Raw genomic sequence first — 24,029 nt, 5'->3', positions numbered from 1 at the left:
TGTCAGGTTCCCCCCCTTAGATCCCCCCCCACCTCAAAAAAAAAAAAGGGAGGGGGGAGTGTTCCCCACTTTGCCGGGAAGACGCCGTGCCGGCACGGCCGGCTGCAAGGAAGGGGCTTGTGTCCTGGCAGCCCCGAGGCTGCTCCCCCCCCCGCCCCGGCCCCCTGGGGAGCGACAGACCCCAGGGTTGGGGTTTGCATGGTGGGGGGGGGGAGGTCACTGCTGCTGGCTTTTTTTTTGTGTTTCTGGTTGTATTTTTTTTTTTTCTGGCAGCCCCAGAGCAGGAGTTCAGTTGCAGGTTAGCCCAGAAGGAATTAATTAATTCTAACACCATCCTCTAAATCCCCACCCAGTAATTTTGCAGCTGATGATAAATATATACTGAGAACAAACAAACAAACAAAAAAAGGAACTTAAAAATAAATAACCATTGCGGCTGCAGACACAGCCTGTCCTGGGTATCTTTAGTGAGAGACATTCTCCATGGGCGATGGCAGCCTGACGGTGCAACCCTCCATTCTCCTCCCAGCACGTGCCGCCAGTGTCTCAGTCCCTGTAGTGTGTGGTTTGAATTTCCCGGTGGGACCGATGCCGTGCCGCCTTCGCCCCAGCATGGGATCTCCTCCTCGGAGAAAGATAGAAAAAGAAAAGGCGAAGGTGTCAGGTAGTGTCCAGCGAGGGCAGGGACAGCTGGGAACGGCGACGTCCCCATCTGGGTCATTTTTCTCTGCTCTCCTTCCCTTCCCTCCATCGCCCTGGGGACACGGCAGGGTCCCTCCGCTCAGGGGAGGCGAATCGGGCATCTGGGGAAGAGAGTCCGGGAGCAGGAAACTGTTTTGGGGAAAAAAAAGATTTGAATATAACCCTTTGTCCTGAAGTCCGAGGTTGGTTTCTTAAATCGTTGTGTGGAGTGGGAAGAGAAAAAAGCTACGCCAGAGCCTCCCCTCGACACCGAGCGGCCCTGAGGACCTGCAAGAGAGAGGAGAGAGAGAGAGACGATGGGGTCCCCGGACCTCTGGGATGCTCCCAGGGCTGTCCCCAACCCCTGTCCCCGCTCACCTGGGGTCACAGGGTCTCCTGCCCTGCATCCTGGCTGGCCTCGAGGAGCAGTTCCTCCAGCTCCTGCTCGTTCTTGGAGCAGCTCAGCTCTGCAAGCAAACGGCTCACCATTTCCTTCCCCTGCTCGCCTTCCCGGTTCCGCCCCCCCCCAAACTGCATTAGTGGTTAGCCCGACTGCTAACGAAGAGGCTCAATGAGCTTCCCGCAGGGCTCATTAACTTCACCTCGTTCAGGAGCCTAATTAAGAAGCACCTCAAAGAACGAAGCTCAACGAGATTCGCTTTGGGTTAAAAATTCCTCGGGAAAAGCCTCCCCCAACCACAAATTACCATACCCGCAGGCATCCCATCAGGAAAGCAGAAGGGGATTTAAGTACCAGGAAGACGCTGGCATGGGGAATGGCTCTGCACTCCTCCCGGGCTCCACCACACTCGATTTTGGGAGAGCGCAGCCGGAGGGAGGCTCCTGGGATTGAGGGGGAGTTCGGGTTTTGGAGCTCTTACCGTGCTCAGCAGTGCAGCTCCCCATTTTGCCATCGCCATCTGAGGATGCCTCCGGCAGCGCTCGCGCAAAATCCGTCTTCAGCCCGTTGGGGAGGGGAGTGTCATGGGCTGAGCTCTCGCAGACCGCAGGGTCACCCCGCTTGGGGTCGGAACCGATGCTCGGCACTGCTGGTGGTGTTGCCAAGCCGGCAGCGGCTTCAGGAACTGTTCCATTCGCCCGGGGTGCCAGGAGTTCAGGTTTTGTGGCCAGAGCCAGGTTCTGGGACTCAACGGATTTTGCAAGGGCAGTGGTGTCCTCCCTTGGGCGCGCAGCATTGGTGGCTCGCTCCGGCAGGCTCTCCACTCGCGTCACCACGAAGATTTTATGGCCTCGCCCGGGACTGGAAACCGAAATCCTTCTCTCGTTTCCTTGGGAGGGTGTGGAGGCCGGAGAGATGGCAGGACTCCCCACGCTGGCATCGTGCTGCGATTCCTCAGCGATGTGCAGGGGGGGCGGCCGATCCCTCGGCTTCTCCAGGGACAGCAGCGGCTGGGGTGCGGAAGCACCGTCAGTGGAGTTGGGGCTTTTCAGCAGCGTTTTGCTCAAGTCCTTTGTCTCTAACCCAGCATCCGTCTCCTCATCTGTGTCCGAATCAGAGTCCGTCATGTTGTTTCCGTCATCGCCATCCTCCGCTGGCTCCGTGTCCCCATTCTCCGAGGCCGTTGGGGTCTCCCTGGCTTCTTCCCCCTCTTCCGGAGCAGAGGTAGCACTGCCGTCTCGGCTGTCCTCTACTGGATCCTCCTCCAGAGGCTCCGTCACGGTGATCTCCGGCATCGAGGCTGACTGCTGCAGCTTCTGTTCCTTCTCCTCCTTCTCTTTGGCCAGGATGAAGTTGCGCTTGCAGCCATTCTGGATCTCGGCCAGGAGAGCCTTCTGGGTTTCGATGAAACTTTTGACCTGTGAGGGAAGAGAAACCATTGGTCATTTGGAACATTTGGAAATCAGCCATCTGGGAACAATCGCCTCCACGTTTATTTTCCAGCCAGGCACACTGTAACACCATGGTTTTTAACTCCACCCTTAATACTTCCCCAGGAAACAATTAAATTGCCTGAGAAATGAGTTCCCCAAGAGCTTCTTCTCAAAGCAATCACCACCAGGATCATGGGATTCCCATCCTGGGGGATGGTCAACACTCAACAGAGCAGGACCCTGAGCGATGGGTGCTGGCTGGCCCAGAGACCTCCAGAAATTTTCCTCCCTGACCCAAGCTGCGGTGTCGGGGCATGTTCAGCACACCCTCAGGGCTGCTGGCTGGGAAGCAGCCGTTATCCTACGGGCCAACCTTTGCCCATAGGCTGGGCAGGAATTAATTTCAGCTGAAAACCAGGAAAGCAGCAGAGCTGAGCGGAAGCCCGGAGGCGTCACCCTTGAGGATGGTGTTTTCCTGCCAGAGGGGGGCTCAACGAGACCCCCCCAAAAAGGCAAAAGGGGGGGCAGGTGAGTGGGTGCATTACCTACCGACTCCTTCTTGGGCTCCCTGTCCAAGTCGAGGCGCAGCAGCGAGTGGTTGACCTTCAGAGCCAGTGACAACGCCATGAGGCCACCTGTCTTGATCTCATTTTCTCGCAGGTCCAGGCGAAGGAGCCGTGGGCTCTCCGCGATGAATTCCGCCACTGCCACAGCACCTGCGAAGGACAGGAGAGCCGCCAGTGATGGCGACGAATAAGCTGTGAAACCGCCGGTCCCCTGATGGTGCTCCTTGGGGTTGCATCTAGCGGAGCTCAGTATTTTGGGAGGGATGAGGGATGTCAGCAGGAGTTGGGTGCCAGCTCTCAGGCACCCTGTGTGCTGAGCAAAAAGGTTTCCATGGGGTGTAGAAGATGCCAGAGTGGAGTGAGGTGGCCCTGGACAGGCTGACTGTGGCATTTTGGTTAGAGCCGTGCTGTGCCCCATGCCCAAGACCCCATGCAGCCGTGGGGCTGAGCTGAGCTGGACCAAGGTACCTTCTCAAGGACCAGAGTGGACCCCACATGCTGTTCTAAGAGCAAGGGAAGCTCTGCAGAGCCTAAAGAGCTTTCGGCAGGTGAGGTGCCAGGTGAACTGGGGCCGCAGTCAGCAAAGCTGGCGAGCGCCAGCCTCTGCTCACCTTCGCAAGTCAGTTTGGTGGACGCCAAGCCCAGGCGAAGGACAGAGCGGTTCCCGATCAGCCCATTCTTCAGGTTGCGGACACCTTCATTCCCAATGGGATTGTGGCCCAGGTTCAAGGTCTCCAGGCTCTGTGTGTGAGGCTGTGGATACCCAGGGGAAAAAAAAAGCTTGAGGCAGACGGGACGGCGGGTCCGTCGCAAACCCGAGTGGGTTTAATTCATGGCTGTTCCTCTAACCACACCGCCGAGCCTGGGGATGCCCGAGCAGCAGTAGAGGAGGGAGGACAAGGGACAGGTTCTCCTCCGATGCAGCACCGGGGGCAAATCGTGCCGGTGCGCTCCTACCACTGCCCAGATCCAAGCCCGATGGTCATGGGAGAGACATCTCTCTGGGAGCAAAGCTGAGCGCCCAATGGTAAGCCATCACCCCCAGGAAGGTAACAAGATCTACTCACCAGCGTCATCCCCAGATAGGCCATGCCAGTGTGAGTCAGTTGGTTGTTCCACAAAACCAGAGTGACCAGCCCTTTCCGCTGCTCCTTCAGACCTTCACAGATGTACGCCAAGCCTGGAAAAACAGCCGGGGGGGTCAGCCCTCCCCTGCCGGCACGGATCCTGCCGGCTCTAACAGCACTTTACTTGCTTCCTCCGATCCATCCCTCTGCTCAGGCGCTGCCCGATCCTGGGCAGGACAGACAGCGACGGAGAAAAACCACGGCATCGTTACGCCAAGCTCCGGCACTGGCAGCGTCTCTGAACACTGTCCTCCCTCCAAACCCCTTCCCCCAGCTGCTCGATTTGACCTTGGCTGCAGACGAAATGCCTCGCTCCCCTGTGTGCAAACAGGCAATTAAACCTCTTGGTGCATAAAATTAATTAGCGCTATGCCTCTGGAGCAGCAGGGTACGTAAACCCTGGGGAGGCAATCAGAGGCATGGGGACATCGGGAGCTCAGGGTGACCCCCTGCCTGCTCCTCGGCCTGCCCACAGCTTGGGGAGACACAGGATGGCACCCGCTCACAGGCAGAGGGTGGTGGGTAGGGTAGGTGCTCCTTCTTTTGGGTCACCATCTCCCTTCTTCGCCAGATACGGTGTTATGGAGCTGTTTGCAGAGATGGATCCTCCACCGCTCTGTACACCTTCCTGGCCCAATCCTGCCCAAGCTGAGGGCAGGCACCATTTTAAATCACTGCAAACATATTTATTTGATAAACACACAGCACCCGAAAGGCTGCAATGCTGTGGAAACCCACGGCAATGCCCAGCAAGCGACTTCCAACATGAAGAGCCCCAGCGCCGCGCATTATTAAGCACCCAAAGATGCAAGGGACGTGGCAGCTGACCTGGAAGGCAGCAAATTAATATTTGCACCTTAGGGTGGGACCCATCTGGGAGCATGAGTGGCCACAACAGCACTGGTGACATCCGACTTGGTCATGCTCGGCTATCTTTATATCCAACCCAAAGGCAGCCACCACAGCTCGTGCGGAGCAAGCGTGGCTCCTCCACCAAACTGCAGCGCTTGGCCAAGTAATCAGCATCACCGACCTGAACCAGCCAGGACTGAAGTCTGGGTTGGGATTATTTTGCAATTCGTGGGTTGATTTGGCTGCTCAGTTTGGCTCCAGGGAGCAAGGAGGAGAAAAAACAGATGGCAGCAAGAGATGGAGGGAGCCAAAAGACGTGACTGAGGCATGAGGCATCCCCATCTCTCCCTATGCTCAGGAGCTGCCATGCACCTCGCAGCCTGGCCCGGGAAGCAAACAAAGTTTCCCTAAGGATCTCAGCTTTAAAAACCTGAGAGGTTTACCTTGCTGAAATCCTTCTGACATGTTGAAGTTGCTCTGTGCACTTCTACTGCTTTGGCTCAGCTTGGGGGCAGCGCTGGCAGCCCCTTGAGCTCTATGCCCTGCAGCCAAGTTCCTTACCAACTTAAACCTGGGTCAAAACTCCAGGAAACTGGGGTTCTGCCTGAAGGAGCAGCGAGGGGCCCTCACCTGAGTCCAGGATGTGGTTGTTCCGCAGGTCAAGTATCTGTATGCAGCTGTTGAACTTCAGCAGGTTGCCGAGCTGAGCCGAATCCTGCAGCCCATTCAGCTTATTATCGGCCAGGTACAGCTCCCGCAGGTTCATGTTCATCTTCAAAGCCGTGGCTGAAAAGGCGGAAAACTGGCAACTCAACCCGCAACCCGTGCCGGGACGGCTTGGAGAAGAGGTGCGGGCTCGGGAACATCCTGGCTACACCGTTATGAGCGCTTGTGCCCATCCGAGCCCTAAGCTCTGCCACAAAACGCGTGGCCTCTGGCACAAGCTCATGGCTGCATCAGCACCTGCCACAGTTGCTGTTGGGACATGGGCTGAAAGCCTCAGTCAGATTTCTGAGGTGTATGGCCAGCAGCAGGATCCCACGCAAGCCCCTTTATGCCCTCCCACCTGCAGAGGGAAGTGGCGGCAGCTCGTGCCGGCACAAAGGGGCTGCGCTTTCCTAGTCGGAACAGGTATCAATTCAGGCAGGCCACGTGCCCTTGCCACCACATCGCCTGCTTCCAACTAAGCCAACCAAATAAACAATTAAACCCCAGAAACACTCCCCTGCCTGAACCCTTAGCTCATTGCTGTTATCACAACACCGCCATTAGCTCCAACCGGGCTATGATTTATCACTAATTCATTAGCTTAATGACAGGGGCCACCCAGAACTGTCTTACACCCACTGCCCGCAGGCTGGGCTGGCACAGAAACACTGGATCTCCCACCTGGGGCAGATGCATGGGGCTCTGCCATGCGTCGGCAAGGGCATGCCAGCAGTGACCACCCCGAGACCTCGCTGCGCATCACCAGGAGGGCAAGCCCAGCATTGGCACCGCTCTGTCCCGTGCAGCCGTCATCTCGCCATGTTTTGGGATACAGGTGGGTGCTGCAGATGCCTGAGCTCGGTGTCCGTTCTCCAGTGACTCACCTAGCAGCATGAGCGGGCGTCCCGAAAGGCTGGCGTTCTCCAGGTGCAGGATGATCAAGCTGCTGCTGATGCGGAGGGCGCGTGCCACGAAGGGTGCCGAGTGGTCCAGCAAGGGTGTGTTTCGGGCATCCAGGTACTGGAGGCAGTTTGTCTGGGAGGAAGACATGAGAGGGATCAGTGCTTGGCCCCATGCAGTCTCAGCCGCTGTGGTTTTTTGGCTGTTTTTCTAGGTCGGGTTTAAGGCCAAGCTCTTTTACAGGCCAAGTCCCATCCTGGCTACTAACGCTCACGTAAGAGCTCCTGGGATGACTTATGCCCATCCGAATCATCATTCTGGTCACCCCACAGGCTTCAGATAAGAGGCAAAGAGCCAGGAGGAACCACTCAAGATAATCCCGTGTGCCAGGACAGCCTACACCAAGCTTCACGCTCGAACCACACAATTCCAGATAAACACCTTATCTCCCGGAGAATTGCTTCTGCACCGAGTCTGCTGTCACCCTTGAGCTACAGCACCGGGGAGGATGCGCTTCAGGTGACTACAGCAGCATCACATTCTCAAAAGAAAAGCTTCCCTTGGCCTTACACATCTGAGGATGTGCTGCCCTGAGCTCTCTGGATCCGGGGTCTGGGAAGGCATCGAGACATGTGTCCCTTGTCTGGGGTTTGCCTCCAAGCCCTAAAATACTTCTCTAGCTTCGCACATGCCATCTATTCCTGCTCGAGATGTACGGCATGCCAATGGCCTCTGTTTGGGCTGATTTACCATTCTGGGTGCTACTGTAAGCCCTTTCACACCTCCAGATTCTCCTTCGCCTACCCAGAAACTAAGAGCCCCAACGTCCCAAAAAATATCTCGAGCTCCTTCACCGCACCCGTGTACATGCAGCTGGTTTTAAACCATCATTACGGGGTCAGCCAGCACTGTGGGGTGACATTTGGTTTCTCCAAAACATGGTGTGGGCATTGCCTGCACCACGCAAGCTCCAGTTCCCAATATCAGCCCCAGCGCAAAGACACTTGCACAGGGCAGGGAACGCTACCGGGACCCTGGCTTTCCAACTGGAGTTGTGCAACACACCAGCAGTGTTGGGTGAAACATCAGCAGCGCTGCAATTAAAATTAGCAGGTTGAGAGGTAATTGCGGATTGAGGGTGGTTTTGCGCCGCGCCCCGAGTGGGGAGCACGAGACACTGCCTCCTCTGCACTTGGCTTTCAGAGCGAACTCAAGCGCCGAACAATGAGGTTAATTAGCTCTGCGAAAGCCAAACCCCGGCGCTAGTCATCCTGCTGTAAAGATAATGAATACCCAGCTTGAGAGGCTGACCTTGCGAGCACACCACTAATAACAGCCTGCTCTTCTTTTTTTGCTGGGATCTACATTTCTATTTTCTATGCTCCGGGTGCTCATCGAGGCATTAGACAGGTGGGAAGGGTGATTTTTTTTTTCCTTGCCTCTGAGCCTTGGATAACCAGGATATTCTGAACCAGGTGATTTTCTGGACAGGTGAGCACAAAACCACACCTCTGGTCTTGGGAGTCTTTTGAAAGACTCACCCCAGACCACCTGTGTGGCTGCAGAGACTTAAAAGCAGGTGCCGAAAATATTCACGAGGGAGCACAAACCTTCCTCATCATGTGGGCAGCTGCCTGCCAGCCTCGGGTGCCGATGTGTTTATTAAAGGAGATGTTGAGGTGCGTTGCCGACTCATAATATTCAATCATATCAAATAACGCTGAGGCGCCCTGCAAAACAAAGGCAGATGGAAAAGCTACAATACGCAGGCAGGCAGAGGCTGAGCGGGGTTTGAGAGTCAAAAAAAAAAAAAAAAAAAAAGAGGTTTTGCTGTGCTACGATGCAAGTGGCTTGGGCAGAAGCCGGCTCCTCCAGACGCCTCTCGCACGATGTCTCGTCACCGCTCTGGTGGTCTTTAAATTCTTGCAGACAAGGTCCATGACCCCCACCCAAGGCAGCCCAGGCAACAAAACCCCTTCCTTCTACCTCAAGCACAAACAAATCGCACCTCAGGTGACGATTCCACCTGTCCCTGTGCCTGCTGGCACCGTGGCACTTTGCACGTCCCTGTGCCAGCCCTGCAGCAGCCCGGGGTGCTCCCCCGGCCACAGCACAGCCAGGTCCTCCCTGGGTCTCTCCAGCCTCTTCGAGGGATTCGCTGCAGATTTTCTGTGCCCCCCCGGCAAAAAAAGGCATCTTGCCATATTCCCCATGTCCCTACCACCAGGCATGTGCTCAGGAACTGTCACTGGGGCAGATGGGGACCCAGCAAAGCCTGGGATGGGATGATGGCTCCGGTGCAGCCATTCCCTCCCATAGGCTGTGCCGGCAGAGCTGCCTCCCCAAGGTAAAGCCTGAGGGCAAAGATTTCCACTAGCGAGCCCAACACAGGCATCTTGTGGAGGGATTCAACCCCTCCCCTGCCCCTCTTGGAACCGGGAGAGAAAGCAAACTCAGCTGGAGCAGGTTACGGCACCAGGGACACACAGGCACTTGAATGACGCTTCTGAGGACACGGGAAAATGATTTGGTTTGGGGTTTTTTCCTGGATATTGAGCCTGAGCTGAGGCTGGGCTACTGGCTTGGTGCCTGTCTGCTCCCTGCTGGGTTATCCAGCTCCGCATGCAGCAGTGACACTTTCCCAGCCAAGAAACCACTCAATAATCCAATCGGGCTAATTAAAAAAAAAAAAAAAAAAAAAGTGTAAAACCCAAGACTTATAGCAGGGTTAGGAGTGAAAGGGATTAGCAGAGCAGGACTTGTGCCTGTGAAACGTCTAAAGCTCCTACGGCAGAAGCGGAACAATTTGCTTAATTACATAATGAGTCTCTTCGGAGAAAATTAGCTGAAAGATATGCTGGAGCGGGCAGAGAAGAGCCACAAAAGTGCTGCAAGGCTTCCAGAAAAAAAATATGCGGAGAGACCTGGAGGACTGGAAAACACCAGCAGAAAGGCAAACAAGAGAAGGAACAGGTCTTCAGGGAACAACAGGACTTTCTGCTGGAAAGCGGATGCTTATTCGCAGGAAATGAGAAGGAGAAGAATCTGGGTGACTAAGTCCCTGGCGTGACGCACCCGGCAGAAAAAGGCTATTGATACTGAATGAATCGGAGGGACAGGGACAGGAGTGGGAGGTCTCAGGGCTGCGGGGAGCCGGCATTAACTTTCCGCGGCTGTTTTTCACCCCTGGCAGCAGGGAGACACGTTGGACACCTAGTGCCCAGCAGATGGTCTTGCTCTACCGCAACCGGTCTTGCTCTACTGCAACAGGAAGAGAAAGGTGTAAAGCGCCGAGGTCTGCAATCCCTCTGCCTGCACTGTCCAGCTCTGAAGCCACGGGATACGTTTAATTATTAATGTGTAATTGTTCCTCCTGCAAGATAACGAGTGGAATGAAGCACGGGATCATTTTATGGCCAAAGATGTCATGAGCTGAGCCAGCCTGTCCCTGCTCTATGGCCCCACGTCCCTTGCCAGGTTGCGGTGCTGTCAGGGGACTCATCCATCCCCCGAACAGCCCTGTCCTGGGGCTGTGGCCCCCCTGGCAGTCCAACAGGATTGTGCCCCCAGTGCCCAAGTCAGGTGGGATCCTGGCTGGTTGCATTGGCATGGCCCCGGGATGGGACAGGGTCAGCAAGAAACTGTCGTGGCTCAGAGCCAGTGCCGTCAGAGGGTCTGATCAGGAGCCACCGTCCAAGTCACGTTTTTTTTCCCCTCTTCGTATCTGATGTGGGAAGTGGCCCCGAGAAGCTTGTGACTGCTGAGCGTTCCCAAAGCGCTGCTCGAACAGGGAAAATCGGGGAAAAAAGCATCAAGGACTTCCAAGCAAAGGGACAAGATATGTCTGAAGCGGGGTTCTGGATAGGGATGGACGATGTGGGAAAAACAAGAGCCTTGAAGAGGCGAGGACTGAAAGGGGATGCTCCCAGGCAAGGGGAACTCAGAATCGGAGCTGGCTAAAGTAATTTTTAACCACTTCCTTAATTTTTAACCTCCTCCGCTTACCCGCTGGGACCTGAACTCAGGGCCCCAGGCATTGCGAGGGAGGAAGAAGGCAAGCCAGGACGGGATGTGCAGAAGGGAGCCTGAACTTCGTCCTCAGCCCCGAAAAGCCGTCTGAGAGCTACCCACAATTCCCTCAGTTTTCAGAACAGCTTTTATAATATGTATTTAAAAATGCCTCAGAGCTTCGTGGCCACCTGGCCTTCAGAGCGAGCAGTCAACTTCTTCCTTTTGGAGCAGCAAATGCTGCAGACACAATTTAGGTCTGCTTATTTAGCAGACCTAAATAAGAGCGTGGTTACGAAGGGAATGGGTATGGCAACACAGTACAGCCCCCCAAAAATAAGTCAGTGCCCAGGAGTTAAGGACTGACCACAAAACCCGTGAGGTTTGCATTAGCTGTGAAACAGGAACAAGAAGCCAGGAGAGGTCATGACCACTTACATCTTCATCCAAGCTCGTTTGCTCCAAATCGACAATTTTGAACTGGACCCGCTTGAAAATTTCTTCCAGCGCCTCGCAGGCTTTGTAATCCAGCTTCTCCCCTGGGGAAAGAGCAAAATAAGGTGAATTTGGGTGCTTCAGCACGTAACACGTACAGCTGTGAGCTTGAGAGCCCCAAACCACAGGACAGAGAACACGTGGAAAGGTGACTTTCTCCCCCATTCAGAGGCAGCCCATCTTACGAACAACCTGCCTGAAGGGCAATTCAAATCCAATATTGGGCATTCATGTTGATTTATTCTTGTGTGTCTGGCCCAGCAGTGGAAAACATCACCTCAGATGAGTATTTCTCATTAACAGGCAGGGATCAAGTCATCGCAGGGAGCCCCAAAAGCCACGCTGGGGCTCGCCACCAGTGCCACAAGCTGGGAGAGCGATCCACAGGCAGACTTCGGAAAGGATGTCTCTCGCTCGATTACATGCAGCGATCTTGGAGGATTTGTGGAATCCACCTAAACACCAGCGTGGTTGCTCCCCCAACACAGACCAGCCACAGCGGCAATGCTTTCACCACCTAAAAGTCACTGAAACCTGGGATTTCTGTCTCCTCAGTGGGCAAAGAGCCATCTTCCCAACAAGCCAGCCCCTCACCAGCTTCGGTTCATCTGGAATGACATTATGAGCATCTCCGCTGACAAATTAATGGCTGGCTGATTGCTCCTTTTGCTACATAAAAGCACCAGAGAGTCGAAATTAAATCCCTGCATGCGCATCGTAAATACACACACTGTTTTGCTGCCTCTGACAAATTAAATTATTCACATTTCAATTTAGGGGAGTGCTGGCACAAGCTGCTTCAAGAACATTTCCCAAGACTTTGGGCTTTTTACTTACTTATTTTTTTTTCCTTATTTCCTTGGATCATCCTTGCCAGCTCTGCACAGCAGCAAGTCTCTGAGGCCTGAGGGGTTGGCCAGCCCACAGACGAGCCATGACAGCTCATCCCCACTGGCTTACGGGGCTGTGATTCTCCCCATAGCACTGCACAAGCTACTTCTGGTTGAAAAAGGAGGAAGTTTTACCCCAATAAGCATCAGTGCTGGCTGCTTTTAGACACCGTGTCAATTGCCAGCAGGTGATTTTGCCAGGCAAACCAAATTTGGAGAGGGGAGGACATTCCACATGGAGGTGGAAGCTCTGCCTTTCCTTCTAAACGCTGGTAGATCCTGTCCCCTCCCTGTACGAAGAACAATGCAATGGCAGCCAGGTCTCGCGCACCACTGCCTGCAACCCCATTGATCCCCTCCAAAACATCGAAAGCCCAAAATGCAGCAGCAAATGGTTGCCCGCTGGGGTCTCTGGCAGCCCCACCAACCTGTGACCCACCAGCTGGTATTAGCCTCGTCAACGAAGGCGACAGCAAGGGGGAACCGGCCCGTGCTTTGCAAATAGATCGCCTGTTCCATGCTGGAGCAAAGCCACGGGCTGATCTCACCCTGCGGAGCTGGGAATTCACTCAACAAGACCAGAGCGAGCAGTGATCCCTCATCGGCTCCCTCTGATGTCTCAAAGCGGGAAGAGGCAATGTCTGACACCAGCTTGAGTGAAAAAGCAGTTTAAAATAAACCCAGAGCTTTGTTTCTGTCGTAATAACTATCGTGACGGGGGACATGGCGCAGGCGGCTGAACGCCAGGTGGGAAATGGTCAAGCAAAGCAAGTGCTGTGGAGGGGGACTACAAACCCATCGCTGACGGCTGAGTCTGGCCGTGCCGGCATTATATCACATATAACGGCATAAAGCAAGCAGTAGCCAGGCTTCTGCATTGCTTGGGGTCTTCTGAGAACCCCCATTTCTAGGGGAAGGAGGGACACAGGCTCCAGTTGCCCAGCCAGCTGACTGCAGGATTTGCAAGAAGTCAAGAAAAAAGCCCTGTCTGACAAAACTGAGTCCAAATGATGGCAATGGGGCCTGTAAAAGATTTATTTTGGGGGGACATTTGGGCAAGCTTGCATTGTTACTCCTCCAGCAGCACGTCTGCCCTCCTCCAGGCGAATCAGCTCAGGATACAGACACCCCGGCTCTCCGTGCAGCGAGGTTATTTCCTTGTGGTTCCCCAGCCTTCAGATTTCTCCCCCACAAAACTGAATAAGTGACAAAAGGCACCAAATGCTACGGATTAAACCCCAAGGCTGCAGCCCCTGCAGATGGCTTCTGTCCCTAGAGCCAAGCTGGATCTTGCCAGAGCAAACAACATCCACTCATGCACCCAATGAGTTTCATTGGGAAACCAGGACAGCCTGGGCAGGACCTCAGCAAGAGGCAGACGCTGCCAGGACAACCCAGGGTTGAGAGGAACACCATCAACACCATCGCTCTGCAAAGGAAGAATGCTCCGGCCAACGTTGACCATTCCATCTTTTCCCCGGCTGTGTTGTGGAAGCATCCGTGCTATGTGACTGTTCTTGCTGCCAGTCTCCCAGGTTGGTTTTGGGAGGTATGCCCCAGCGCAGAGGGGGAGAAGAGGCTCTTTAGGAAGGGAAGGAGACCAGAAGAAGGCAAGAGGCAGCGAGCTGCTGTGAGAAGAACCCCCCACTCGTAAAATATTTGCCTAGCAGAGACCTTGCAGGGAAGCAAAGGTGACCTTCTTCCTCTCCTTCCTGGAGCTATGGGAGATACTCCATAAAAGCCGTTGTTCAAAAAGATGTTTGCAGTAAGAAGAATTAACTGGAACGCCTTTCCAATTTTCCCATTGTGCAAGGAGTTTTGAGACATCTGTTGGAAAAATATTCTGGCAAACCTGCTTTGGCTCAGCTCTAACTCATGCCCCAAACGAGCCGTTTTGGGCAGGGGGGTATGCGGACAGTGCTTGGAGATGGTGAGGGACAGTCCGCTGTTCGAGGGGCTGTTGAAGCTATTCTGTTGCTTTTTTGGTGCTCCTTGACCACGACATTAATACCCCTCGTATAGAAACACCTCTGGTACTTAGTTTTCTGCTTGTGCTGGGCTTAAGGCTCTCTCCTGCTCTAGCCTGCAAGAGCTCCAGGTGGGACCATGACTGCAGCAAGAGCTGTACTAATGGAGTGAAACACCAGGACTGCCCAGAAGAAAAATAAAATCCCCTGGTGATGGAAAAGGGGCGTACCTTTCAGATCTAAGCAGTCTATCCTGGGAGCCAGATCTTTAAATTCCTGCAAAAGAAAAAGCAGCATTTCATACTCAGGAGGAGGAGGAGGAAGGCGAGGGTGGGAAGGGGAGGGGAATTAACGCATTAGAATAACAAAGTTAACATGACAAGTTGGGCAAATCCTCTCCCAAACAAAGAGAGGGTATGGGAACTCTCAGCCCGAAGTTCACTCGAAATCAAAGCTGCCACCTACGGCACTTTGCAGGCTGGATCCATGCAAGTCATGGGGAAACCTGGTGACCCTCCCCGGGACAAGATCTTGGAGCTCTACAAGGAAGAGTGGCTAATGAAGATGAGGTTCTGTCTCTGCACATGGAGGCACTGGAGCTGCGCGGGGAAGGCACAGCACGTGAAAAAGCAAAAATATTCCCTCCCAGGTCAAGGGAAAAGCTTTAAACATCATGCTCCAGCATGCTGCTCTCAGGCCTGAGGATTTAAATGGGACTTTTATTCGCCCCACGTCAGCAGGGAAAACCACAGCCCTCATCGCGGTCTCCCCGCGGGCTTCCCTCCCCTGACCACATGTGCAGATTTCCATTTAAAACAACATCTGAGGTATAAACCGCTTTGCAAACAAGCCCATTCAAGTCTCGTCTCCTGGCTTGAAGGTGGGATGGGAAGCAAGGGGCAGCGGGGACATCAAAGCCCACCTCCAGCAAGGTTGGAGCTACCCCCTGCACAGCAGATGCAGCTTCAGCAAGGAAAAACAGGGTCTGGCAGCACGTTAAATTACACATAATATTGTCCTAGCAAACTCCTTCGCTTTTGTGCTCGGCAGCAAGTTTCATCTGTCCAGAAACCTGCTCATGCTATTTAAACAGGAATCTTCGTTCCCGCCTGATGCACCAGCGACTGTAAAAATCTATGGCAAGTCGTGGAATAAAGGGTTGTATTTGATCATTTGGTGCTGGGACAACACCTGCACCAGCTCTACCTGTATCTGTTTCAGTAGTTTGGGTATTTGCTTGCAGTTCAGCTTCTGGCAGGCTTGCTTGTAGGCGGTCATGATTTCATCGACAGTCACGTTCTGGGCTGAAAAGGTACAGGGTAAGAATTAAAAGTTACAGTTGTATTTGCCCGAACTGACACATCCACATTCCCCCATTGGATGCCACTATCCACCAGGATTTACACCCGGCAGAAGAGCCTGGCAAGGAGATTACAAGGATTAAGGATGTTCAAAGGCGATGGAGCGAAGCAAAACCTGAGCCAGGCTTGCTCGAACATGTCTATGGGAGCAAGCCCTCTCCTGCTTCGGCAGAAAAAGGGGCCAGAGAAGCGCAGTCAGCACCTCCGGCCTCCTCCAGCCACAATTTCTGGAGCAGAAAAAGCTTTTAAAAAGAGTCACGGGACGACAAACCACAACCCCCCCCTCACCTCAGCAGGCTGCTGTGGTGCTTAATAAATAGCGCCGCCAAATACATTCCTATTGCTTTTAGTTTCGCTCAACTTCTGGGTTTTTGCTTAATCGCTTTGCGATTGCCGTGTGGAGCCAGACAAGGCACATCCACCCCCAAGTATAACTCCAGATTTTCCCTAATCAGCTTCTGGAGACAGCCAGAGCAGTGTGTGAAGGACTCAGTTGGGGGGCGTGGATCAGCCTGAGTCAACGAGACATCAGCTAAAAGCTCCCAGAGTTGTCACCTTCTACTAAATACATCCTCGAAATTCGGCTCCTTGTTTGGAAGCCACAGGAGGGACACTTTCCTGCCGTCACCGCCGCTGAGCTCGGCTCCAAGCCGCCAAGTGGCATTTACTCACCGCTTCTGCCTTCCCTGAATCATGGGTAATGCTGCTGCTCCAGATGCCGGGGAAGGCGACGCGGGCGGCCGCGGAATCATTAGCCACGTGAGGCGATGCCCACCTCCGCTTTTGGCGTGATTTCGGTTCAGCGATCAGCCCAAACAAACACTAAAGCCATCCCCAGTCAGAAGATGATCTGGTGAAACCAGATTCCCCAGGAACTTCATCTGGCAGAGCACGAAGCAACCCCCCTCCTCCGGCTCCCATGCCCGAGGATTACAACACCCAGAGAGCTCAATAAAAACCTAAATGCTCTACCAGCTGCAAAACAAACAAACAAAAAAATAAAGGGCTATTTTAATCTTTTTCCTGTTCAATACAAACCCATTGGGCTTCTCTGCAGTGGGATGGGGTCCAAGCAACACATGGCAGAGGGAACGCTGTGCCCCAGCTCAGCTGCACCACCCAAACCCCATGGTTTTGGCGGTTTTTAGCCCTACGACGCTTCCCAGGCCACCGTGGTGAGGTTTGCAGGGACAGCTAACACCCAGCCAAGAAAAGCAGCAAAGGTTTAAATACACCCCAAGTGAGCGCTTAACTAGGCGAGACCTAAGAACGGCTTTCACGCCCCAAAAGACAGAAAACATTTGTTCCTCTGAAGTGACACGTGGATGTGTCGGGTTGCCAATTCCCCAGGAGCTGAAGAAGGTGCCATGGAGGAAAATCCACTGAGGGCAAGCAAGCCCCGTGTCTAAAAAGAGAGAAGTACTCAGGTTAGCGAGGGGATGAGCAGCGCACTGTGATGTTTCTGATCCCACCTGCCACAGGAACGCTTTCCTCAAAAAAAAAACCAAGCATGATTTTAGAAAAGCGAGGAGAGTAAAGGAGTTGCTGCTGTCCTAAGGCGGACGAGCATCCTGGGAACACAAGGACATGGGGCAATCCAAGAGTCTGCGAACCTGGCTCCAAAATGTCCTGGCTGAAGGATTTGTCCTGAGATCGGAACTCAGGCATGCTTTGCTAATTTGTTTTTCATTAGTTCCTGGCTTTGGTCTGCCCTCTCCTGGGTGGAAGTCCTAAATTTTAACAACCCTCATTGCTGTAGGACGGAGATTTGCTTCTGCTTCCCTCTGCGCAAGTCTCGGCACATCTCCGTTCCCACCTCGTGGTGCTCGCCGAGCAGGAAGAAGTTAACATGTCTCGTGATCTTCTTGAGCTACTTCCAACGTCCTTCACACGCAGATGCACACCAAGAAGCTCACTGTCCCCTATGCTGAGAGCCATGCTGGTGCCGTGGTCCAGGAGGATCGGAGCAACTCCCTGTTCCCAAAGAACATCCTGGGATGGTTTCATCCATGTGGTTAAACGCTCACAAGCGCATCCAGATCACTGGTGGGAACCTTTCACCTGCTACTCCCAGGTCTCCTTCGGGCTTCACCACCAGTGCCGAGTCTGTTCCCAACTCCCGGGGAAGCACCCAGAGTTCCTGCATCTGTCAGAAGCTGGAAAACACCTGGGGTTTACCCCCCCGGAGCCACAACCACTTGCCTAACCGTACGGGCAAGACCAAGAACACCGGTGAGCCTGGCGCCCACTCTGTACGTCCCCGTAACCAGCAATCCCTGTGGCATGTCTGGCATGAGATCACCCAGATGGCCCATAACTCTTCCGCAGTGGCTCCGGATCATCTTGGTGGGGCTGCTGGTAGGAGCAGTTAGGATTTGATCTTGGTTTTGCTCTTGCGAAGATTTAAGGAGGCTAAACGCCAACACCGAGCAGCGGTTCTTCTTCCTGCAAGGCTCAGGCTTTGCTCTGAGGCCACCTCACTCTTCTGAAACTCAGATCCACTAAAAACGTTCTTACTTTTGCCCGAACAATGCATCCTTAGGATAAGGACCGAGACCCTCTGAGAGAATTTCCTCACTAGAAATCAGGGGTTTTAATTAAAAAGGATCTTCACGCTGGTTTTTAGAGCATGCCATCCCTCTTTGTTTCTCTTCTCCCCCTTCACAAAGGGCTGCCCTCCCACCTGTTTGTGGTAACGAAGCCTGCAAGTCAATATTAACATTTCCTGTTTGAGCTCTGTCTTGTGGCTCACCAGCAAATATTTGCCGTGTCTGTAATATCCACCTTCAAAAAACCCTTGAAATTTCTCGGAAAAGCCTTTTTTTTGACAGAGCAGGGCAGTTACACGAGGGCTGAAGCCGATCCCGTAGCACATGGTCTTCAGCAGCTCTGGAGCTGGTAGAAGGGCTTTATGCCTCTGATGCCATCCGTAAAACAAAGCAGAGCTGTTTGGCAAACAAATTTGAGAAAATACATATTGACACACAGTTGGGCAGGTGACTTGAGTGAGCAAAGTGCAGCTCACTCCTGGCTTGGGTGGAATTACCCGTAGCTTCAAAGATTTGGTTTTAGAAATAACAGGCTGGAGACAGTGCAGGTTTCCATTCGGAACATCCTTGACCATGTCTTGGATCTCTCCTTCCTTAAAGTCTGCCCCCAAAATAATCATGTTAAAGGACAAAATGAGATGGAAACCAGAACTCGTCTCATGGTGCTTCAGGTCCCCCCAGAAGAACAGTGGCTGTACAAGACTTCAACGTATTTCCCTAATGAAGAACTAAGATTTATTACCCAAGTGATGACCGGCTTTGACCCCACTCACGTCCCGACTCCCTCTGCCATTTTAAAACCCTGTGCTAATATCCTCAATCAGAGTTAACTACCTTATCGATTAATCTCTTTATTATTGCTTGGAGGATTAAGATCCAAAGAGCAATATCGAGGGTATTTCCCAACCTCCTGTGTAGCTCAATGTGTTTCATCCACTAATTTTCTACTAATTTTAGCCCACAGCTCCTGGCAGAGCGGCCGCCGGCTTCACCGGGACCTGCTCCAGCGACGGCATGGGCACTGGAAAACACAAACCACAGCCGCTCAGCTGACGAGACACCGGGAGAAAGCCTGGAAAATTCAGAAAAAAACCCCAGAAAGGGTCATGGATAAAGTTTAAAATGCAAATAACGCTTCTTCTTGCGAAAAACATTGTTTCAGTGCCCCCTAACTGCTCTGCCCATGGCAGGTTTTGCTTCACCCGCTCCTCTGTACCACGCCCAAGCCCGAAACAACACGACACCAAAGCAAACAGGTCGTTATTTATTAACAGCCAGCATTAGCCGCCGGCTGCAGCCAGCTGGTCTTCTCAGCCTCTGTGTCATGGAAGAGAAAAGCTGATTTTTCACATGTTCATGCTGCATTTTGCTTAGTTTTGCTCCCTGCGCTTGCTTCAAGCCCATGTCCTGGGAGGCAGAGTGTAAGGAAAAGGAGGCGGAAGCCGATGTAGGCAGCAGGGAGCTGCTCAAGGAGTACGTCCCAAAATCCGATCAGGCCAGGAAAAGGCAGTGACTTCAATTTGATCTAAATCAAACTATTTACCTCCATCCCCAAGGTCACCAAATGAGATCTCTTAACTCTTTGCCTCTGCTTGGGAGCATCCTGCTGCTGCTTCTTCTCCCAGGCGAGGCTTCACGTCCCGTCTTCCCGTGCAAGGGGAACAGCAGCTGCAAGAAAATTATTTTCTTCTCTAGGGAAGTATAAAAAAACCCCAAACCCAGCAGAGGAGTTTGCTGGCAATCAAGTGGCTCCTTCGCTCTCGGTCTGGTGGCACCCGATGCAGGGAGAGGAAGGCAGTGCCAGAGTCACCCCGACACGCGGATTTGCTCTTTCTCCAGCAAAGGGCACCGGATCCCGCATTTTGGGGGAACAGCACCTGCCAGCTAGGTGGGTTATGGAGCTTCTCCACCTGATGGCCACGGGCAGAGGCATGAGCCAGCTCTCCCCGGGGTCTCTCCTGCATTGGCAGACACCCTGACGCCTGCAGCGACCCAGGCTTCCTCACTGCCATGATGCTCAGCATCGATGCCGGTCCAAACCGAACACACCAAGACCTTGAACACTTGGGATGGCAGGACTTCACCCACACAACGCCTCTGGGTTTGTTTTTTTTTTAAACCTGGGTTTCCACACCCACTCCTTCACGACACTGCTGTGGTTTCCTGGCTGTATCCTGGGGAATCAGATGAAGACGCCTTTCCCCTCCTGTGCTTTCCATTGGAGACAGCAGGAGATGCAACTTGGCGGCAGGGGAAGCCTCTGACTCCTCTCCCCGAGTGCAGGGGTCCTGAGATTTCTAACAAAGCAGTTGGCGAAGCTGTAGGAAGCGGGGAAAGGAAACAAAGGGGCACTTTTTCCCCCTCATCTTGTGCTCTGGCTCATTTCCCAATGAATAACGTGGCACCCACAAACCAAGCGCCCGCGGGGCACCGGTGCAGCAGGGAAGCCTGGCAAGCTGAGGGAGACAGATGGCAGCAGCATCTGGCCCTAAAACCTCCCCTCTCCATGTATATCTGGCACATATCCCGTCCTAGCCGACCCCTTGGACCTGCATGGGCTTAAATCAAGACAGGAATTGTTGGAGAACAAGGTGGGAAAAAACAGGATGAGCTTTCAGGTCTTCTGGGTTCAACCCGGCACAGCGTCTCTGTTGGCGGAGGTATGAGGCCGGCAGAGACCCACCGGCCACACAGCCGCCAAAGGGAAGGAGCAAAGAGGAAGGTCAGAGCGGAAAGCGTTGTAATTTAACCTGACATGGATGCGGGTGAGGTGGCAGAGAGGCCGGTACTGCAGCCTGGCAATAAAGAATTAAAGGTAGAAATAATTAATGCTAATGGGCAAGGTTTCACAGAAAGGAAGGCTGACGAATGGAACCTGACACAGGTCTGTAGGGAGGCCATTTATCTAGGACCTCAGGTAGCTCTGCCGGATCAGGATGCTTTAAAGGTGCAACAGTCCCAAAGGGAAAAAAAAAGCTAAAAAAAGAGAAATATTAAAAAAAAAACCACAACGGTACTTGATTCAGTAAGAAACATGATGGTATAAAGCTACCAACTGCCTCCTGGTGTACAAGCAGGGTGTTTCTGTGAGAGGCGAGGGAACTGATGACATTGGGATATCGTCAGTTTTAAAAATAACCAAGTGTATACCTTGTGGGCTGACAAACCGGGAGCAGACGGACGCACTGCCCGTTAAACAATGCTAACGATGCTCTAAACACGCCTCCTCCTTTGCCTTGTGTAGCGCAAAGCTTTGCAATAAACCATACGCCTTCTTTACCTTCCTGTTTCAAGCCCTCGAGCACTTCGGGGTGGCAAGCGCACCAGAGAGGAGGATCCAAACCAACGCACGAGTGGCGTCGTCAAGCCCCATGCCGTGTGCTGCCTGGCAAAACCGGCCCTGCCGGTACCAGCTGGGAAGGAGACCTTGGATTCAAGTAGCCAGAAGGAAGTTAAACAAGCAGAGGCGCGTCCACTGGAGTAATTTTACCCAATGAATGATAAATGGGAGATAAATAAAGCCCCGAATAAAAATAGTTGTTATGCACACGTGAGAGGAAGAATAAAAGTCGCGTCACAGGCAATGTGCTCCTGAAGTCAAGGGAAAGGCAGGTGCCAGATGCCGGCTCTGCTCTGAATGATGCCAGCTTCCACAGTGTCACAACTATCAGCAACGTATGGGATTCCTCTCTAATTAGAGAGGGAAAATTTGCTTTCTGGGCTTTCACACCAGGCGTCTCCAGGGGCTGAAGTTTGAGGTTAAATAGTTTGAAAGAAAAGGTCCCCAACACCTGAAGGGCGTGATGCCTTTGGGGAAAGCCTCTAGCTCCAAGCCAGCACGCCCAGAGCCTCAGGAAAGGGGAGCTCGGATGAGGAATATGTCCCTCCCGGGCTCCCTCTGGGGAGAGTGGCTTGTCTGAGAGTGCTGAACCATGTTTGGTTTTCTGGAGCAGCAGAGAAGGGCTTGGGGGACGAGCCCCAGGTTTGCTTTACCAGGCAAACGTCATGTCTTCATCCAGAGCAGTATCAGAGCGGTGGAAATTTCATATTAACAGAGCTGGCAGGATATATAAACAACAAGAACATGTTAGCGAGCAGTTTTTCTCCACTGCTGGAGATATTTCATGGAGGCATCTGGCTACCAGTCATCGCCTTGGGATGAGCCAGCTATCACAGAGCAATGAAACCAGAATTAATTGGTGATACATAGCAAGATCTAGCACCTTTTAGGTCACGTCTGACATCTGCGTGGTGAAACTGGAACGGGTCTCGTCACCCAAGGAGGTGTGCGACTGGGAAAAACTTGGGGAAAAACCCAATTTCTGGCTCACGACGCAGTAAAAATGAAAATAAGGGGCTGTTTTGTTCCCAGAAAGGAGGTGTGGCTGCCGGTTACCAATGATTTTTGGTGGCAGGTGCTGCAGCGGTTCAGTTTGGGACAGAGAAATGCAACTTGCGGTGCAGCAGCCCGCGAAGAGCTTTTGGGATAGCCGTGCTTGTACTGTAGCACAATGTCCTTTACCAGCTGGTTCCTGTGTTTCGGTACAGTATAAAGAATGTCCCGAAATTGGCAGCCAGCCAGATCATGCAATTGTTGGGAGCCCTGGAGGCATCCTGCTCCAAACCCCCTCACCCAGGCCAGCAGAGGGGCTGTGAGCGGAGTCCCCAATGGGTTTGGCACCCACTGGCAGCAGATCCAGGAATGCCAGGAGAACGGGCGCTGGCGTTTCGCTGGACCCTCTGTTCTGGCCATGCCTCTCATCCGGGGACATTTCCTTGGAACACGACAGCCCTCTGCGTGCAGTGCTGAGCTCCCTGCATTGCTGGAGGGGCTGGGGCGGATGCCAGCATCTGGAAATGTTACCGAAACCGCTAGGACCTTGGAGGGATGGAGCTCTGGCTTGTCTCCTTTCTCCTCCCTTGTACAGCCCAAGCTTTGGTAATGCTTTGGGGAAGAGCCACTGGTTTCTCCATGCTGCTGCTGCAGGACCATCACCCTCCTCAATGGCAGTGGGTGCCACAAACCCCCGCCAGAAAGCCAGGTGCCAAGCAGGGCTCTCCCATTGCACCAGCAGAACCCAACCATCATTGCTGTTTCTGCTGCACCAGCTCAGGGTGACAAAACCGGGAGATGCCCTCCAGGCTGAAGCCGACAAGGGCTGCCTCACCGATTCGCCTCCGTGGCTTTACCGGGCTGGTGGTTTTGGCAGTTCCCAAAGGCTGTGTTTGGGCACCCGACCCTGGGTGCCTTCGGCTGGTGGGGGGGTGTCTCTCCCCCAGGCCCACAGCGGGGACCTCTGCTCCGGTCTCCTCAGTACCGGCCCGGTCCCAACCCCGGACCCCCCCAACTCGAGGAGCCAACCCGGTATCCAAAACCGGTATCCCCACCCCCACTCTCGGCCCCCGGTTACCGTGTCTCCAGGGGTCCTTGGGCTCCACCGCCCCGGAGACGATATCCTCGTCGGAGGGAAATGTTACCCGTTTAGCACCAGGCCGCAACCGCCCGTCTTCGTTTCCCTGAGCCGCCCCAGAGGGGGAAACCTCAACGGGCGGCGGGGTTTCGTTACCGGGTTCGGGGGGGACGGTCAGCGGTCCACTACCCTGTCCCGGCACCTCCATGGCGGAGTTCTCCCTCCTCACCGCAGCCCCGGGGGCATCGCCCGGAGCTGAGGAGCCGCTACGCGGCGGGGAGGGAAGGGAAGAACGGGAACGGCCACCGCGGACCGGAGCGGAGCGGAGCCGCCGCCGCCGCCGCCGCCACCCGCCAGCACCGCAGCGGCCTGCGGCTCCGCCGCCGCACTTTCGCCACAGCGGCGGGGAAGGGAGGAAGGAGAAGCGGGGAAGTGAAATGGAGGTGGAAGAGGAAGGGGCGGAGGGGGGGAACGGGGAGGGTATAAGGCCCCACCGCTGGGTTCAGGGCCGTTCCGGCTCCGGGAGCAGCGCGGACGGCGGTGGCGAATCTGCGGAAACGAATCGTGAGGGGCCGGCGGCGGGAGCAGCGTTGGATTCGCCGCCGCACTTTCGCCACGCTGGGGGCGGGGGGGTGGGGGGCGAGAGGAAGAGGAGGCGGGAGAGGGAAGGAAGATGCGCGG

The 24,029-nt window shown here is 54.0% G+C and overlaps 2 protein-coding genes across 15 annotated transcripts in view; one reads left to right on the top strand and one right to left on the bottom strand.

Moving 5' to 3' along the window:
- Window positions 1-223: 223 nt before the first annotated feature.
- PPP1R37 (protein phosphatase 1, regulatory subunit 37) lies at window positions 224-24,011 on the bottom strand. 14 transcript variants are annotated; one of them, XM_010567162.1, is made up of 14 exons: window positions 23,349-23,418; window positions 20,843-20,913; window positions 19,481-19,605; window positions 15,234-15,331; window positions 14,258-14,303; window positions 11,114-11,214; window positions 8,278-8,397; window positions 6,652-6,802; window positions 5,690-5,845; window positions 4,148-4,260; window positions 3,692-3,833; window positions 3,064-3,230; window positions 1,563-2,499; window positions 224-1,148 (listed from the first exon to the last, which is right to left on the bottom strand). In XM_010567162.1, the coding sequence occupies exons 4-14, from the start codon at window positions 15,303-15,305 to the stop codon at window positions 1,066-1,068; spliced, it is 2,088 nt and encodes a 695-aa protein (XP_010565464.1). In that variant the 5' UTR covers window positions 15,306-15,331; window positions 19,481-19,605; window positions 20,843-20,913; window positions 23,349-23,418; the 3' UTR covers window positions 224-1,065. The 14 variants fall into 14 exon arrangements, with proteins under 14 accessions (XP_010565464.1, XP_010565452.1, XP_010565460.1 ...); XM_010567150.1 differs by lacking the exons at window positions 19,481-19,605; window positions 20,843-20,913 and having other exon boundaries at window positions 224-969; window positions 1,060-1,148; window positions 23,349-24,011; XM_010567158.1 differs by lacking the exon at window positions 20,843-20,913 and having other exon boundaries at window positions 19,481-20,732; window positions 23,349-23,435.
- GEMIN7 (gem (nuclear organelle) associated protein 7) overlaps window positions 23,555-24,029 on the top strand; it is a 1,442-nt gene continuing 967 nt past the window's right edge. The window contains exon 1 of the mRNA XM_010567205.1: window positions 23,555-23,912. Within this exon, the coding sequence (XP_010565507.1) occupies window positions 23,555-23,912 (358 nt within the window). The remainder of the gene's footprint in view (window positions 23,913-24,029) is intronic.

Source organism: Haliaeetus leucocephalus, unplaced genomic scaffold (genome assembly GCF_000737465.1).
Source record: "Haliaeetus leucocephalus isolate CR32 unplaced genomic scaffold, Haliaeetus_leucocephalus-4.0 Scaffold227, whole genome shotgun sequence".
Classification (NCBI taxonomy): Eukaryota; Metazoa; Chordata; class Aves; order Accipitriformes; family Accipitridae; genus Haliaeetus; species Haliaeetus leucocephalus.
This window is presented reverse-complemented; position numbering and strand designations above follow the sequence as displayed.